This window comes from Oncorhynchus gorbuscha, linkage group LG03 (genome assembly GCF_021184085.1).
Source record: "Oncorhynchus gorbuscha isolate QuinsamMale2020 ecotype Even-year linkage group LG03, OgorEven_v1.0, whole genome shotgun sequence".
Taxonomy (NCBI): Eukaryota; Metazoa; Chordata; class Actinopteri; order Salmoniformes; family Salmonidae; genus Oncorhynchus; species Oncorhynchus gorbuscha.
Genome location: NC_060175.1, coordinates 73,380,687 through 73,396,077, shown reverse-complemented (window position 1 = coordinate 73,396,077; position 15,391 = coordinate 73,380,687). Strand labels below are relative to the sequence as shown.

Below are 15,391 nucleotides of genomic sequence, written 5' to 3'. Positions count from 1 at the left end.
TCAATACTTTGTTATATACCCTTTGTTGGCAATGACAGAAGTCAAACGTTTTCTGTCAGTCTTCACAAGGTTTTCACACACTGTTGCTGGTATTTTGGCCCATTCCTCCATGCAGAGGTCCTCTAGAGCAGTGATGTTTTGGGGCTGTTGCTGGGCAACACGGACTTTCAACTCCCTCCAAAGATTTTCTATGGGGTTGAGATCTGGAGACTAGCTAGGCCACTCCAGGGCCTTGAAATGCTTGTGTGTTTGGGATCATTGTCATGCTGAAAGACCCAGCCACGTTTCATCTTCAATGCCCTTGCTGATGGAAGGAGGTTTTCACTCAAAATCTCACGATACATGGCCCCATTCATTCTTTCCTTTACACGGATCAGTCGTCCTGGTCCCTTTGCAGAAAAACAGCCCCAAAGCATGATGTTTCCACCCCCATGCTTCACAGTAGGTATGGTGTTTTTTAGATGCAACTCAGCATTCTTTGTCCTCCAAACACGACGAGTTGAGTTTTTACCAAAAAGTTCCACAATTGGTGGCTGACTAAATACTTTTTTGCCCCAATGTAATTATTCTCAAATGTTTTTGACATAAACATTTTTCAAGGTGAACACGGGTTTGTTATGACTCCTGTTGCACCGGGCCACGATGCCATCTCCTCCAGTGCAGACCATCATGTCAGTGGTCAGGACACTGCACCATTTAGGCTGTGTACAGCTTGCATGGTCAACGACAGGCACGAGGGCCTGCTGCAGGATGTCGGTGAAGGGGCCTCCAGCTGAGGATTACAACAGAATCAGGTAAGAGCTAGGACTCGGGTCGGTTCCATTTCAATTCAGGAAGTAAACTGAAGTGCACATTTTCTTCAATGCGTTTCAAAGAGGAAAATGTGGATTTGAAATTTCTGTTTACTTCCTGAATTGACTGAATTGAAATGGAATTGACCCTTACCTTGGTAAGAGTTTTTGGACCATAGTACCCACAGGGTTGGACCGGGAAACATATAAACTAGGTTTCCACACAGACAAAATGCAGAAGAGGTGCAGACACTGTAGAGACGTCCCCAGCCGTTGATGTAGCAGGGCTCCTTGTGGGGCAGGATGAAGCCAGCCTCAGGAAGACAGGCAGCCATGATGGAGTCAGTGACGGTCACATGGTCTCCAACTTGATCAGGGCAATGTCATTACTGCAGAAGACACACGGTTATAACCCCCAATGAGCTCCCAATACACACATAAAGACGTATAGTTTGACAGCGATCTTCCAAAATTAACAGTAGGTTTAGTAAGTCTGGTAATTGAGTGTGCTAGCTGTGATTGTATTGTTACTGTCAGTGTTTACTGGTGCAGTGAACAAACTACTGCTGCTGGTATTTGGTTGGAATTACTGTTGTTGCTTCATATTGAAATAGTCATATGGTCATAGATAGACCTGATGTGTACTGTAGCTTGTGTATTGAGGCCTCCTCAGTCTCTTTCAGGTTGTGCTTGCCCAACTCTACTCTGTAGGTCCTGCTACTGCTACATGTGTAACCAACCACAGCTAAGCTACTGAATAGTCAAACATCTACTGGCACCAAATGTTATTGAGGGCTATTACACGTGCAAACGATATTGTGTTTATGTAAGGTAAGGCCACCAAAGTGTTGTATGGCTTGTGTTGATGTGTTCAGTACATAATGCAGAGGGCAGCCGTGACAACCCAATCAGTGTTGATCAGAGTGCCACTAAACACCTGTTTCCACGCACCAATGTCATTGTACTGGAGAGAGATCTGGAATCCAGAGGACAGGACGGATAGTTAGCATCTCTGCTGTCCTGTTGAAGTTAGTCTCTTGTGACAGTTAGTTCAGGGTACCAAGTTTAAGTTGAAGTGTAAAGTGCAGGGGCTTGATTCCATTTAGAAGGTAAAAAACACTACAGGAATAGAGATTAAACACCTACCAAGCAAGAGTTTTTCCCCCAAGGGTGTTAATACATATGCAGCAGAGTTGAAGAAACTGTATGAGCATTGCCAGTTTGGAGACATTAAGGGTTAGATTTGTTTGTGGACTGAAACATGAACACATTTAGAAACGTTTGCTCACAGAGACAGATCTCACTGTATCCTTACCAAAGATGCAATTGAGTTGCAAAATAAACACTGACCTCCTTTCAAAACGTTCCTGCACAAATTTTCTCGCAGCCGACAGCGTCCCCTGTGGCTGAAAAATGCAACAGGGGTGCCAGAGATGGCCACAAGGCAGAGGACTTCTGTTTCAGAAACGAAATCTGTACAAAATACAATAGAAGAGGCACATTAAAAGAGCATGTAGAGCAAAATATAGTCACAACAGGGAAACTGAGAACATGAAATGGTCTGTGCACTAGCAGAGCAGAGTGGCAGTGATTCAGATGAACAATTCGTGGTAAAATGGACTTAACACAGTGACTTCTCCCAGCAGTAGCATAATATGGGTGACACCAGAAATTGAAGGCATACCATTCAAAATGCAGTGTCTGTAATTTCCATGACTGTCTACAATGAGCACATGAAGGCCATCAAGCTGAAGAAAACAAATGTATTGCTGAAGACATACTCAGGAGAGAGATTGAGATCAATGGGGGTGTTGCAGGTCAGAGTGCATTATGGGGGGCAAACACAGCAGTTGCAGCTGTATGTGGTGCATGGAACTGGTCCCTCATTATTTGGCAGTGAATGGCTGCTTCAGACATCCCAGCTTGAAGAGAAAGGCACAGACCAAACACTGGAACATTTGCTGAAGAATTACAGCACCGTTTTCGGTGATCAGATGGGAACATTAAAAGGCTTAACAGCCAGGCCAAACTCATACTGAGAGATGATGCAACCCCAAAATTCTGCAAAGCCACATCCGTTCCATAGTCCTTGAGACCAAAGGTGGAAGCGGAAATCTATTGCTTGCAGGATACCGGGAACCTGACGAAAGTGGACAGAAGTGAATGTGCCACACCCATTGCTCCCATTGTAAAGAAAGACAGTCTGTTTGAAAGTGTGGGAACTTTAAGGTCCCTGTGAATTCAATGTTGGATGTGGACCAATACCCCATGCCCCGTCCACATAGGGCTGGACATCGTGAAGCCAAACCGGTGCAATGAAGTGCTGAACAAAGATGCTCTGCGGCGGCTGTGAGCCCAATCTCCAAACAGGATAGGGAGTGATGGTGCGAGACTACAGAATCATTTGGGGGTTGCTTATATTTGTCCTTTTACACACAAGTTTGTAATGGAAATGTGTTTATTGCATATCCCAACTCCCCCTGAGACACCCGCAGAGAGTGTGGTCACAGCCAGGGTCACCATTGTACAGCAACCCTGGACTAATTCAAGGGCACAGCAACAGATTTTACTGGACCAACGCTCTAACCTCGAGGCTATCTGCCGCTCCTGAAGAGGAGGGAAATGAACAAGCGGGACCGTACACACACACATGGAACAAAGAACTTACCAGGTTCAAGTGAGCCACAACATTATGTGGCGGAGTCACATTAACAACTGCAAGCCAAAGGAAACAGGACAACATCTGAGAGAGAACAGGCACAGAGAACTCCTGGAAGTGGCACAGCTGGAGAGGGCAATGGGGTGGTACAGGGACCCCAGTGATGTACTGGGCCGTTTGCACTACCATCTCTAGTGCCTTGTGGTCGGTGGCTGAACAGTTGCCATACCAGGCAGTGATGCAACCAGTTAGGATGCTCTTGATGGTGCAGCTGTAGAACCTTTTGAGGATCTGAGAACCAATGCCTAATCATTTTAGTCTCCTGAGGGGGAATAGGTTTTGTCGTGCCCTCTTCACGACTGTCTTGGTGTGCTTGGACCATGTTAGTTGGTTGGTGATGTGGAAACCAAGGAACTTGAAAATCTCTACCAGCTCCACTGCAGCCCCGTTGATGAGAATGGGGGTGTGCTCGGTACTCCTTTTCCTGTAGTCCACAATCATCTCCTTGTCTTGATCACATTGAGGGAGAGGTTATTGACCTGGCACCACACAGCCAGTTCTCTGACCTCCTCCCTATAGGCTGTCTCATCATTGTCGGTGATCAGGCCTACCACCTTTGTGTCATTGGTAAACTTAATGATGGTGTTGGAGTCGTGCCTGGCCGTGCAGTCATGAGTGAACAGGGAGTACAGGAGGGGACTGAGCACGCATCCCTGAGGGACCCCTGTGTTGAGGATCAGCATGGCGGATGTGTTGTTACCTACCCTTAACACCTGGGGGGCAGCTCGTCAGGAAGTCCAGGATCCAGTTGCAGATGGAGGTGCTTAGTCCCAGGGTCCATAGCTTATCGATGAGCTTTGAGGGCACTATGGTGTTGAACGCTGAGCTGTAGTCAATGAATAGCATTCTCACGTAGGTGTTCCTTTTGTCCAAGTGGGAAAGGGCAGTGTGGAGTGCAATAGAGGTTGCATCATCTGTGGATCTGTTGGGACAGTATGCAAATTGGAGTGGGTCTAGGGGTTCTGGGATAATGGTGTTGATGTGAGCCATGACAAGCCTTTTGAAGCACTTCATGGCTACAGATGTGAGTGCTACAGGCCGGTCAGCACATGCTCACAGTAAACGTCCTGGTAAAGGTCTTACTCACATCGGCTGCGGAGATCGTGATCAAACAGTCTTCCAGAACAGCTGGTTTTCTCATGCTTGTTTCAGTGTTATATGCCTCGAAGTGAGCATAGAAGGAGTTTAGCTCGTCAGGATGTAGCATAACCATTTTGTCTAAAGTTCGAGAATTACAACTACTATTGTGGATTTAAGGATACATGATATATTATCCAGCTAAATGTATTTGCTAAATGCCACACATGAAATTGGGAATTGGTCTCACTATTACTTCTGACATATTCTGACATTTTAGTTCACTTTAAGGCATGCATCTGTATTGGGTAGGATTTGTTCAAAACTACTGTAACATTTGGTAAATTTGTCGGAAGTTTACATACACTTAGGTTGGAGTCATTAAAACTAATTTTTCAATCACTCCACACATTTCTTGTTAACAAACAATAGTTTTGGCAAGTCGGTTAGGACATCTACTTTGTGCATGACACAAGTAATATTTCCAACAATTGTTTACAGACAGATTGTTTCACTTATAATTCACTGTATCACAATTTCAGTGGTTCAGAAGTTTACATACACTAAGTTGACTGTGCATTTAAACAGCTTGGAAATTTTCAGAAAATTATGTCATGGCTTTAGAAGCTTCTGATAGGCTAATTGACATAATTTGAGTCAATTGGGCATGTACCTGTTGATGTATTTCATGGCCTACCTTCAAACTCAGTGCCTCTTTGCTTGACATCATGGGAAAATCTAAAGAAATCAGCCAAGACCTCAGAAAAAAAATTGTAGACCTCCACAAGTCTGGTTCATCCTTGGGAGCAATTTCCAAACGCCTGAAGGTACCACGTTCATCTGTACAAATAATAGTATGGAAGTATAAACACCATGGGACCATGCAGCCGTCATACCTCTAAGGAATGAGACGCGTTCTGTCTCCTAGAGATGAACGTACTTTGGTGCGAAAAGTGCATATCAATCCCAGAACAACAGCAAATAACCTTGTGAAGATGCTGGAGGAAACAGGTACAAAAGTATCTATATCCACAGTAAAACAAGTCCTATATCGACATAACCTGAAAGGCCACTCAGTAAGGAAGAAGCCACTGCTCCAAAACCGCCATAAAAAAGCTAGACTACGGTTTGCAACTGCACATGGGGACAAAGATCGTACTTTTTGGAGAAATGTCCTCTGGTCTGATGAAACAACATAGAACTGTTTGGCCATAATGACAGTCTTTATGTTTGGAGGAAAAAGGGGGATGCTTGCAAGCTGAAGAACACCATCCAAACAGTGAAGTACGGGGGTGGCAGCATCATGTTGTGGGGGTGCTTTGCTGCAGGAGGGACAGGTGCACTTCACAAAATAGATGGCATCATGAGGAGGGAAATTTATGAGGATATATTGAAGCAACATCTGATGAACAATGACCCCAAGCATACTTCCAAAGTTTTGGCAAAATGGCTTAAGGACAACAAAGTCAAGGTATTGGGAGTGGCCATCACAAAGCCCTGACCTCAATCCCATAGAAAATCTGTAGGCAGAACTGAAAAAGCATGTGTGTGCAAGGAGGCCTACAAACTTGACTTAGTTACACCAGCTCTGTCAGGAGGAATGGGCCAAAATTCACCTAACTTATTGTGGGAGGCGTGTGGAAGGCTACCCGAAATGTTTGACCGAAGTTAAACAATTTAAAGGCAGTGCTACCAAATAGTAATTGAGTGTATGTAAAGTTCTGACCAACAGGGAATGTGATGAAAAATTAAAGCTGAAATAAATCATTCTCTCACTATTATTCTGACATTTCACATCCTTAAAATAAAGTGGTGATCCAGCTGACCTAAAACAGGGAATTTTTACTTAGATTAAATGTCAGGAATTGTGAAAAAAGGAGGTAAAATGTATTTGGCTAATGTGTCTGTAAACTTCTGACTACAACTGTTTTATTGCTTCAGTTGAATGTAGTTGATCCATATTCCAATAGTTTTGTATTGCATGTAAAACAGAAATGTAAAACAATCGTTAGCACTAGCAACTATGTATGCAAGAATGACAAACTTCATCATGCCTGTATCTTCCCCCCTTGTATTCACATCAAGGCTGTATTTATACTGTACTGTATGTTCGGTGCATCACCCAGAGTTAACAAGTTGGAAAACTCAACCAGACAATTTGGGTAACCACATTCAACCTTAATTTAACTAGGTAAGTCAGTTAAGAACTAATTGTTATTTACAATGACGGCCTACCGGGGAATAGTCTACGGGTAAGGCCTTGCCACCTTTCCTATGGTGGTGACACGAGTTGTGGTGGGAAAGGACACCAGGCACAACAGCTGGCCACATATGTAAGGGGCAAGGGACACAACATATTTTCAGTGACATAACTTTCCTATTGCTACTCAAAGCAGAATCTTTCACAATTTGATAACTTTTCTTCTTATACTAACTTGTTGCTCAGTTATTCATATAGGCAGATATGCCCCCCCCCCTGTTATGGTCTCTTGTTATAGGCTACAGGGCGATAACAGTCATTCCTTTCAAAGAAAATAGTTTAGCTTCTATTGTATCAAGATGTTTCTTAGCCATTATTGCTCATTGGTAAAAACCTGCATCAGCTGATCAAAAATGTGTTTATGTTTGAGTGTGTGATTCAGGTTACTACTTTAAAAGTTGTGGCTCAGTATCAAGTGTGGTAGTACTTATTATTTTGTAACTTCCCAATGTATGACATTTGAGCATTGTTCACTAAATAAGGCAACAGCACAGTTCCTATTTTCAATGTTTTATTTACGAGCAGACCTTCCACATGCTGACAGTGGATTCCCAAACAGTAGCTCTGTTGCCTTAGTTGCTCATCATGGCCTGTGGAAAATATGAGAATGAAAAACATTAGATGTGCCCTTATCATGATTCGTGTGTACTGTACAACATCTGTAGTTATACTGTAGATACTGTAAAACAAAGATTAAAAGTCTCTTAATTGTTATATCATGCAGCTTGACTTGAAATATCAACAAAACTGTCAAACTCTCTTTCTCTCTCAACTTTTTACAGCAACATTTTTACCATGGCACCTTTTACATCTAAATCATTGTGGACAAAAATGTGGTTGTCGACTAAAAGTTTGGTTATGTAATAACAGTTCTAGTCAGTGTTCCAACGTATAGCTGAATGCACTTACAGTGTTGATCCAGTCCATGTAGGAGCTGACTTGGGTGAAGACAGTGGGCTTCTTGCGGAAGTTGCAGCTCAGCCCAGAGCCAAAGCTCACAATACCGTGGACCTCCCAGGCGCCATCAGCATTTTGGCAGTTCAGGGGGCCACCGGAGTCACCCTGTGTCAAAGGACAAAACCAGAAATTAAAGAAGTTCAGTACAGCTCCTTCTCCCACTATAGTAGGGGTCTGAAAAATGTGGCCCTCTCTTCCTGTTGGATGGCCCAGTGTCACTTTTAAACACTCATTATTGTGATTTCTACAATTATGTGCTAGTGCCTTGCATAATCACATAGTTATGGGGCACTGGTCCGCTATGGAACTTACGTTGCATCCGGACACAATGCCATCTCCTCCAGCACACACCATGGTGTCCTTCACCTGGAAGCCCCACCAGTCTTTCTGGGAGCAGGTGGCGTGGTCAACGACAGGCAAGAGGGCCTGCTGCAGAATGTCAGGGAGGGCACCTCCGGCTGTTAAGGAGAGGGAAACACGACACAACATGTTACCTGGGGTAAAGATATTCTCTTTAAAGTCCGACTCTTTAAGTAGAGAGAATTAGAGCACTCGTCACCCAGATTTAGGAAATTATGTTTTGCAACCCAATGTCTGTCTTCATCAAACACTTCATTTAAAGTTTGCATTTGAATTAGCATGATGAGAGGATGGTGCAAGAGGTGCAGTCACTCACTGACGGTGCGTCCCCAGCCGGTGACATAGCAGGACTCGTTGTGGGGCAGGATGAAGCCAGCCTCGGGAAGACAGGCAGTCATGATGGAGTCAGTGAAGGTGACGGGAGTCTCCAGTTTGATAAGGGCAATGTCATTACTGCAGAAGACACACAGACACCAGTCAACATGATGTACAGTGCATTCGGAAAGTATTCAGACCCTTTGACTTTTTAAACATTTTGTTACATCCTTATTCTAATATTTTTTAAATCATTTTTCTTCATCAATCTCCAACAATACCCTATAATGACAAAGCGAAAACAGGTTTTTAGAAATTTGGGCAATACTTATTTATATAAGTATTCAGACCCTTTGCTATGAGACTTGAAATTGAGCCGTACCCAAGAAGACTCAAGGCTGTAATCACTGCCAAAGGTGCTTCAACAAAGTACGGAGTAAAGGGTCTGAATACATATGTAAATGTGATATTTCAGTTTCTGCTTTGTCATTATGGGGTTTTGTGTGTCTATTGATGAGGGACATTTTATTTTATTTTATCCATTTTAGAATAAGGCTGTAATGTAACAAAATTTGGAGCCAGTCAAGGGGTCTGAATACTTTCCGAATGCACTGTATGTAGACTTCTAATTATCAGTTAGCATAAGTATGCTAACTGAAAAGTTCAATCAGTTGTTAAGGTTGTAGTGTACATTTTTGCACTGTATTACAAATCAAAATTGTGAAATGTAATTCCGACCGTCCTTCATAAGATAGTTCAAACTTTTGGAATGCTGTCTATTCAGTCACAGACTACCATTTTTGCTGTGTTACTCTAGTTCACCATCCTTGTGTCTAATTAGACTGTACCACTGTAAAGAAAAGTTAGAATTGGTTCTACCGGATGAAGAGGGGGTTCCATTTCTCGTGGACGACGATCTTGGCAACACCAACAGCCAGAGAACCCTCCTCAGTCTCAGCCAGGTTGTGCTTTCCCAGGTTCACTCTGTAGGTCCTGCTACTGCTCAAGAATAACAGAGGAGAACAGATACAGAACACAGTATGAGGGAGTGACACGGAATATCCAATTCACAAAATTCAAATAATCTGTCAAACTTTGATTCTCTAGCATGCTCTTGTTATCTACTGAAAAGACTAAAAATATATATATATTCAATTGAAGCACCACTGCCCCTGAGCAAGGCAGTTAAACCACTGTTCCCCGGGCCCCAATGACGTGGATGTCGATTAATGCAGCCCCCCCGCACCTTACTGAATCAGAGGGGTTGTGTTCAATGCGGAAGACACATTTCAGTTGATTGCATGCAGTTGTACAACTGACTAGGTATCTCCCTTTCCCTTGTTCTTCCTTTTACATTATTATTGTAGGTTGAATTTCAGAACTGTGGCCCATTTGATGTTTCCTGCTCATCGTGACTGCCCCCAAGTGCCCCCTCTCTTAAACATGAATATTCTACTGTCCTCTCACCTGATGCAGTGAGCAGCGGTGAGGACCCACTCGCTTGAAATCAGAGTTCCACCGCAGGTGTGTCTCCACTCACCATCTCTGTCGTACTGGAGAGAGATCTGAAAGACACAAGAAAGTAGAGAATAATGAGTATTTCTCCATTTTGAAGCCCCCTACACTTGAAGGTTTAACTGTGGTAAAATCTCGACCTCACTGATATGAGAATAAGAATTCAGAATAAATGATTGCAGAAGATATAACATGGTTGTGATACATGCTTGATAACAACTGTTGATGACTGACAAGCAACGATTAGTATTAATGCATTGCATTGTTTAAATCTACCCAATTTCAAATCAACGCCTAGCCTCTACCCCCTATGTACTTCATGCAGATTTGCGAAGACCGGATAGCTTTGTCACAGTCACTATGCATCTTCTGCATTGACTTAACGTAAAGTACCTGCCAGGGCCAGCTGTTGGGCATGACGTCCTCCCCTCCCACCACTCGTGTCACCACAGGAGGGAAGGTGGGCATGCCACACCCGTAGACTGTTGGACACAAACACACTCAAAACTCTCATATATAACCTCAGTCTACTGGTGTTAGCTAGTATACATTACTATAGTATCAATACACTGTTGAGTCACATTTTGAGCCTAAATCATTTTGATTGTTAGAAATGAATCTTTTTTTTAATGAATACACTATCCAAATTTATGTATTTCATTTGCAATGCCACTTTATAAAAATCTTTCAATAGGTTTAGCAATGTAGCATTCTGTCAATATTCTAACTGAAGATGGGAAGAGAAATAGGCTACTGTATAGTGTTCTGTTCTTATTAGTAAAACAAATAAGTAGAATCCTTACCAGCAGCAACCAGACAAGCAAGGACTACAAACTTCATCATGTTTGTATCTTCAAAATGTGTCACACCAGTGATGCCTTTATACTGTAGGCTGCTGTATATGACGTTTGACAGGTAAGACAAGAATTCAACAGATTCTGGGAAATGTTTCATCGGTCAGCCCACTCTGAAAACCAAGCTGGGGGTGAGGCTAAGGACAGCTAGCCCAGCCACACTGATAAAATTGCCCGCCCCGCTTTTTTCCACTTCTCTTGAAGTATAATATTAACACAAAAAGATTTGGATTTGAACATATGTGTAGTGGCAAGCTATTCTCACAGCTTCTCGAAGCAGCATGGTTCATGCATTGTAGATTACCAATGCATGATTACCTCGATCAAATAAAGTAAGTACGGTACCGCACAATCGGGAAAAAAATATGGACTTTAGTGTGATGGTAAAACAGTGGGGCAAAAAAAGTATTTAGTCAGCCACCAATTGTGCATGTTCTCCCACTTACAAATATGAGAGAGGCCTGTAATTTTCATCATAGGTACACTTCAACTATGACAGACAAAATTATCCAGAATAAAGTCGCTCTGGATAAGAGCGTCTGCTAAATGACTTAAATGTAAATGTAAATGTAAAATCCAGAAAATCACATTGTAGGATTTTTAATGAATTTATTTGCAAATTATGGTGGAAAATAAGCTCTCACAGACCTGTAACTTCTTCTTTAAGAGGCTCCTCTGTCCTTCACTCGTTACCTGTATTAATGGCACCTGTTTGAACTTGTTATAGACACCTCTCCACAACCTCAAACAGTCACACTCCAAACTCCACTATGGCCAAGACCAAAGAGCTGTCAAAGGACACCAGAAACAAAATTGTAGACCTGCACCAGGCTGGGAAGACTGAATCTGCAATATGTAAGCAGCTTGGTTTGAAGAAATCAACTGTGGGAGCAATTATTAGGAAATGGAAGACATACAAGACCACTGATAATCTCCCTCGATCTGGGGCTCCACGCAAGATCTCACCCCGTGGGGTCAAAATGATCACAAGAACGGTGAGCAAAAATCCCAGAACCACACGGGGGGACCTAGTGAATGACCTGCAGAGAGCTGGGACCAAAGTAACAAATCCTACCACCAGTAACACACTACGCCGCCAGGGACTCACGCAAGATTTCACCCCGTAGGGTCAAGATGATCACAAGAACGGTGAGCAAAAATCCCAGAACCACACGGGGGGACCTAGTGAATGACCTGCAGAGAGCTGGGACCAAAGTAACAAAGCCTACCATCAGTAACACACTATGCCGCCAGGGACTCAAATCCTGCAGTGCCAGACGTGTCCCCCTGCTTAAGCCAGTACATGTCCAGGCCCGTCTGAAGTTTGCTAGAGAGCATTTGGATGATCCAGAAGAAGATTGGGAGAATGTCATATGGTCAGATGAAACCAAAATATAATTTTTGGGTAAAAACACACCTTGTCGTTTTTGGAGGACAAAGAATGCTGAGTTGCATCCAAAGAACACCATACCTACTGTCGAAGCATGGGGGTGGAAACATCATTCTTTGGGGCTGATCCGTGTAAAGGAAATAATGAATGGGGCCATGTATCGTGTGATTTTGAGTGAAAACCTCCTTCCATCAGCAAGGGCATTGAAGATGAAACATGGCTGGGTCTTTCAGCATGACAATGATCTCAAACACACCGCCCGGGTAACAAAGGAGTGGCTTCGTAAGAAGCATTTCAAGGTCCTGGAGTGGCCTAGCCAGTCTCCAGATCTCAACCCCATAGAAAATCTTTAGAGGGAGATGAAAGTCCGTGTTGCCCAGCAACAGCCCCAAAACATAACTGCTCTAGAGGAGATCTGCATGGAGGAATGGGCCAAAATACCAGCAACAGTGTGTGAAAACCTTGTGAAGACCTACAGAAAACGTTTGACCTCTGTCATTGCCAACAAAGGGTATATAACAAAGTATTGAGATAAACTTTTGTTATTGACCAAATACTTATTTTCCACCATAATTTGCAAATAAATTCATGAAAAATCCTACAATGTGATTTTCTGGATTTCTTTTCTTCTCATTTTGTCTGTCATAGTTGAAGTGTACCTATGATGAAAATTACAGGCCTCTCTCATCTTTTTAAGTGGGAGAACTTAAATTAATTAATTCCGGAGTTCTAAATTGAGCAGCTGCTGAAAAATGAGCTCCTGTATATATTGAGATTTAAATGGTTTTTTAGAGTGAAGTACATCGAAAAAATCAAGAGAAAACTGCAAGACTCAATAGAAGACAAAACAAGGAACAAACCAAAAAAGACAGACTTTTGAAAAATTAACTATTTTTCATAAAATTGTACAGTTATCTTAGCTAGCTGAATTGCTAGCAGAATTGTTTACTTGTTGCTAAGCAGTTGCTAGGGACTCTCCTGGAAGAAGCTAGCTAGCTTACAAAGAATAACAACAAAAAATATCTAGTTAACAGAAGAAAGCAAGACAAAATAAGGACAAAAGAAGGACAGAAGAAAAAGGAAAAGAAAGAGGACAACAAAGTGAAACAGTCAGCACTTCTATTGCAACTTCGTATTTCGTCGTCCTAACGTAGTCTACACTGCTATCTGCCCAGCAGCTAGCCAGCTAGCAAACGTCCACCGTCTACCGAATAGCAGCACTGTAGAAACTATTACACTCAACTGAACGACTTGATTAGTGTAGTGTTAGCTAGCTACATAGTTGTCTTTGCTGTCTTCGTATCCAAGATAATTGTGTAGTTTAGAGCGTGTAGTCTTAGAGTGATTATCTTAATTTACAGAGGTTAGCTAGCCAGCTATTTGTCGTCCTTAACGTAGGAGACACTGCTAGCTAGCCAACAGCTAGCCAACGTCTACTGAATAGAACTTCCGCACTCAACAACCCGGTCGCATTCCGCTTCGCTCCACAGGTAGTATCACATTTTTCATTTCATTTCATTACAGCACAACGGTTTGATTTGTTTGTTCGTAGCTAGCTACATAGCTAGCTACATAGCCGTCTGTGTATCAAAGATAATTGTGTAGTCTAGAGCGATTTTCTAGGTTAGCTAGCCAGCTATTGTCATTCTTTTAACGCAACGTAACGTAATCAACACTGCTAGCTAGCCAGCTAGCCCCCGAATAGCAGCACTGTAGAAACTATTACACTCAACGGAACGACTTGATTAGTGTAGTGTCAACAACGCAGCCACTGCCAGCTAGCCTACAAAGTCAACAACGCAGCCACTGCCAGCTAGCCTACTTCAGCAGTACTGTATCATTTTAATCATTTTAGTCAATAAGATTCTTGCTACGTAAGCTTAACTTTCTGAACATTCGAGACGTGTAGTCCACTTGTCATTCCAATCTCCTTGCATTAGCGTAGCCTCTTCTGTAGCCTGTCAACTATGTGTCTGTCTATCCCTGTTCTCTCCTCTCTGCACAGACCATACAAACGCTCCACACCGCGTGGCCGCTGCCACCCAAATCTGGTGGTCCCAGCGCGCACGACCCACGTGGAGTTCCAGGTCTCCGGTAGCCTCTGGAACTGCCGATCTGCAGCCAACAAGGCAGAGTTCATCTCAGCCTATGCCTCCCTCCAGTCCCTCGACTTCTTGGCACTGACAGAAACATGGATCACCACAGATAACACTGCTACTCCTACTGCTCTCTCTTCGTCCGCCCACGTGTTCTCGCACACCCGAGAGCTTCTGGTCAGCGGGGTGGTGGCATCGGGATCCTTATCTCTCCCAAGTGGTCATTCTCTCTTTCTCCCCTTACCCATCTGTCTATCGCCTCCTTTGAATTTCATGCTGTCACAGTTACCAGCCCTTTCAAGCTTAACATCCTTATCATTTATCGCCCTCCAGGTCCCCTCGGAGAGTTCATCAATGAGCTTGATGCCTTGATAAGCTCCTTTCCTGAGGACGGCTCACCTCTCACAGTTCTGGGCGACTTTAACCTCCCCACATCTACCTTTGACTCATTCCTCTCTGCCTCCTTCTTTCCACTCCTCTCCTCTTTTGACCTCACCCTCTCACCTTCCCCCTACTCACAAGGCAGGCAATACGCTCGACCTCATCTTTACTAGATGCTGTTCTTCCACTAACCTCATTGCAACTCCCCTCCAAGTCTCCGACCACTACCTTGTATCCTTTTCCCTCTCGCTCTCATCCAACACTTCCCACACTGCCCCTACTCGGATGGTATCGCGCCGTCCCAACCTTCGCTCTCTCTCCCCCGCTACTCTCTCCTCTTCCATCCTATCATCTCTTCCCTCTGCTCAAACCTTCTCCAACCTATCTCCTGATTCTGCCTCCTCAACCCTCCTCTCCTCCCTTTCTGCATCCTTTGACTCTCTATGTCCCCTATCTTCCAGGCCGGCTCGGTCCTCCCCTCCCGCTCCGTGGCTTGATGACTCATTGCGAGCTCACAGAACAGGGCTCCGGGCAGCCGAGCGGAAATGTAGGAAAACTCGCCTCCCTGCGGACCTGGCATCCTTTCACTCCCTCCTCTCTACATTTTCCTCCTCTGTCTCTGCTGCTAAAGTCACTTTCTACCACTCTAAATTCCAAGCATCTGCCTCTAACCCTA

General features: G+C 43.6%; 1 protein-coding gene and 1 long non-coding RNA gene across 3 annotated transcripts; both read right to left on the bottom strand.

Annotated features, from left to right (window-relative positions):
• Nucleotides 1-450: 450 nt before the first annotated feature.
• Nucleotides 451-4,271, bottom strand: LOC124021804. Of its 2 annotated transcripts, XR_006836316.1 has the most exons (4): nt 4,215-4,271; nt 2,142-2,264; nt 946-1,180; nt 451-772 (listed from the first exon to the last, which is right to left on the bottom strand). It is a non-coding gene; the product is annotated as an uncharacterized LOC124021804 (long non-coding RNA). The 2 variants fall into 2 exon arrangements; XR_006836314.1 differs by having other exon boundaries at nt 946-2,264.
• A 3,070-nt stretch (nt 4,272-7,341) lies between these two features.
• On the bottom strand, nt 7,342-10,946 carry ela2l (elastase 2 like). Its single transcript, XM_046343652.1, has 8 exons — nt 10,798-10,946; nt 10,388-10,476; nt 9,947-10,044; nt 9,359-9,478; nt 8,481-8,617; nt 8,117-8,262; nt 7,757-7,909; nt 7,342-7,437 (listed from the first exon to the last, which is right to left on the bottom strand). The coding sequence occupies exons 1-8, from the start codon at nt 10,835-10,837 to the stop codon at nt 7,420-7,422; spliced, it is 801 nt and encodes a 266-aa protein (XP_046199608.1). The 5' UTR covers nt 10,838-10,946; the 3' UTR covers nt 7,342-7,419.
• Nucleotides 10,947-15,391: the final 4,445 nt, after the last annotated feature.

Bases quoted from the DNA above. Each gene is read 5' to 3' on its own strand.
- ela2l (XM_046343652.1), bottom strand. From the start codon at position 10,837: ATGATGAAGTTTGTAGTCCTTGCTTGTCTGGTTGCTGCTG. The intron at 10,045-10,387 runs GTACTTTACGTT...TGTGTCTTTCAG, and splicing joins CCAACAGCTGGCCCTGGCAG to ATCTCTCTCCAGTACGACAG. The intron at 7,910-8,116 runs GTAAGTTCCATA...CCTTTGACACAG, and splicing joins GCATTGTGTCCGGATGCAAC to GGTGACTCCGGTGGCCCCCT.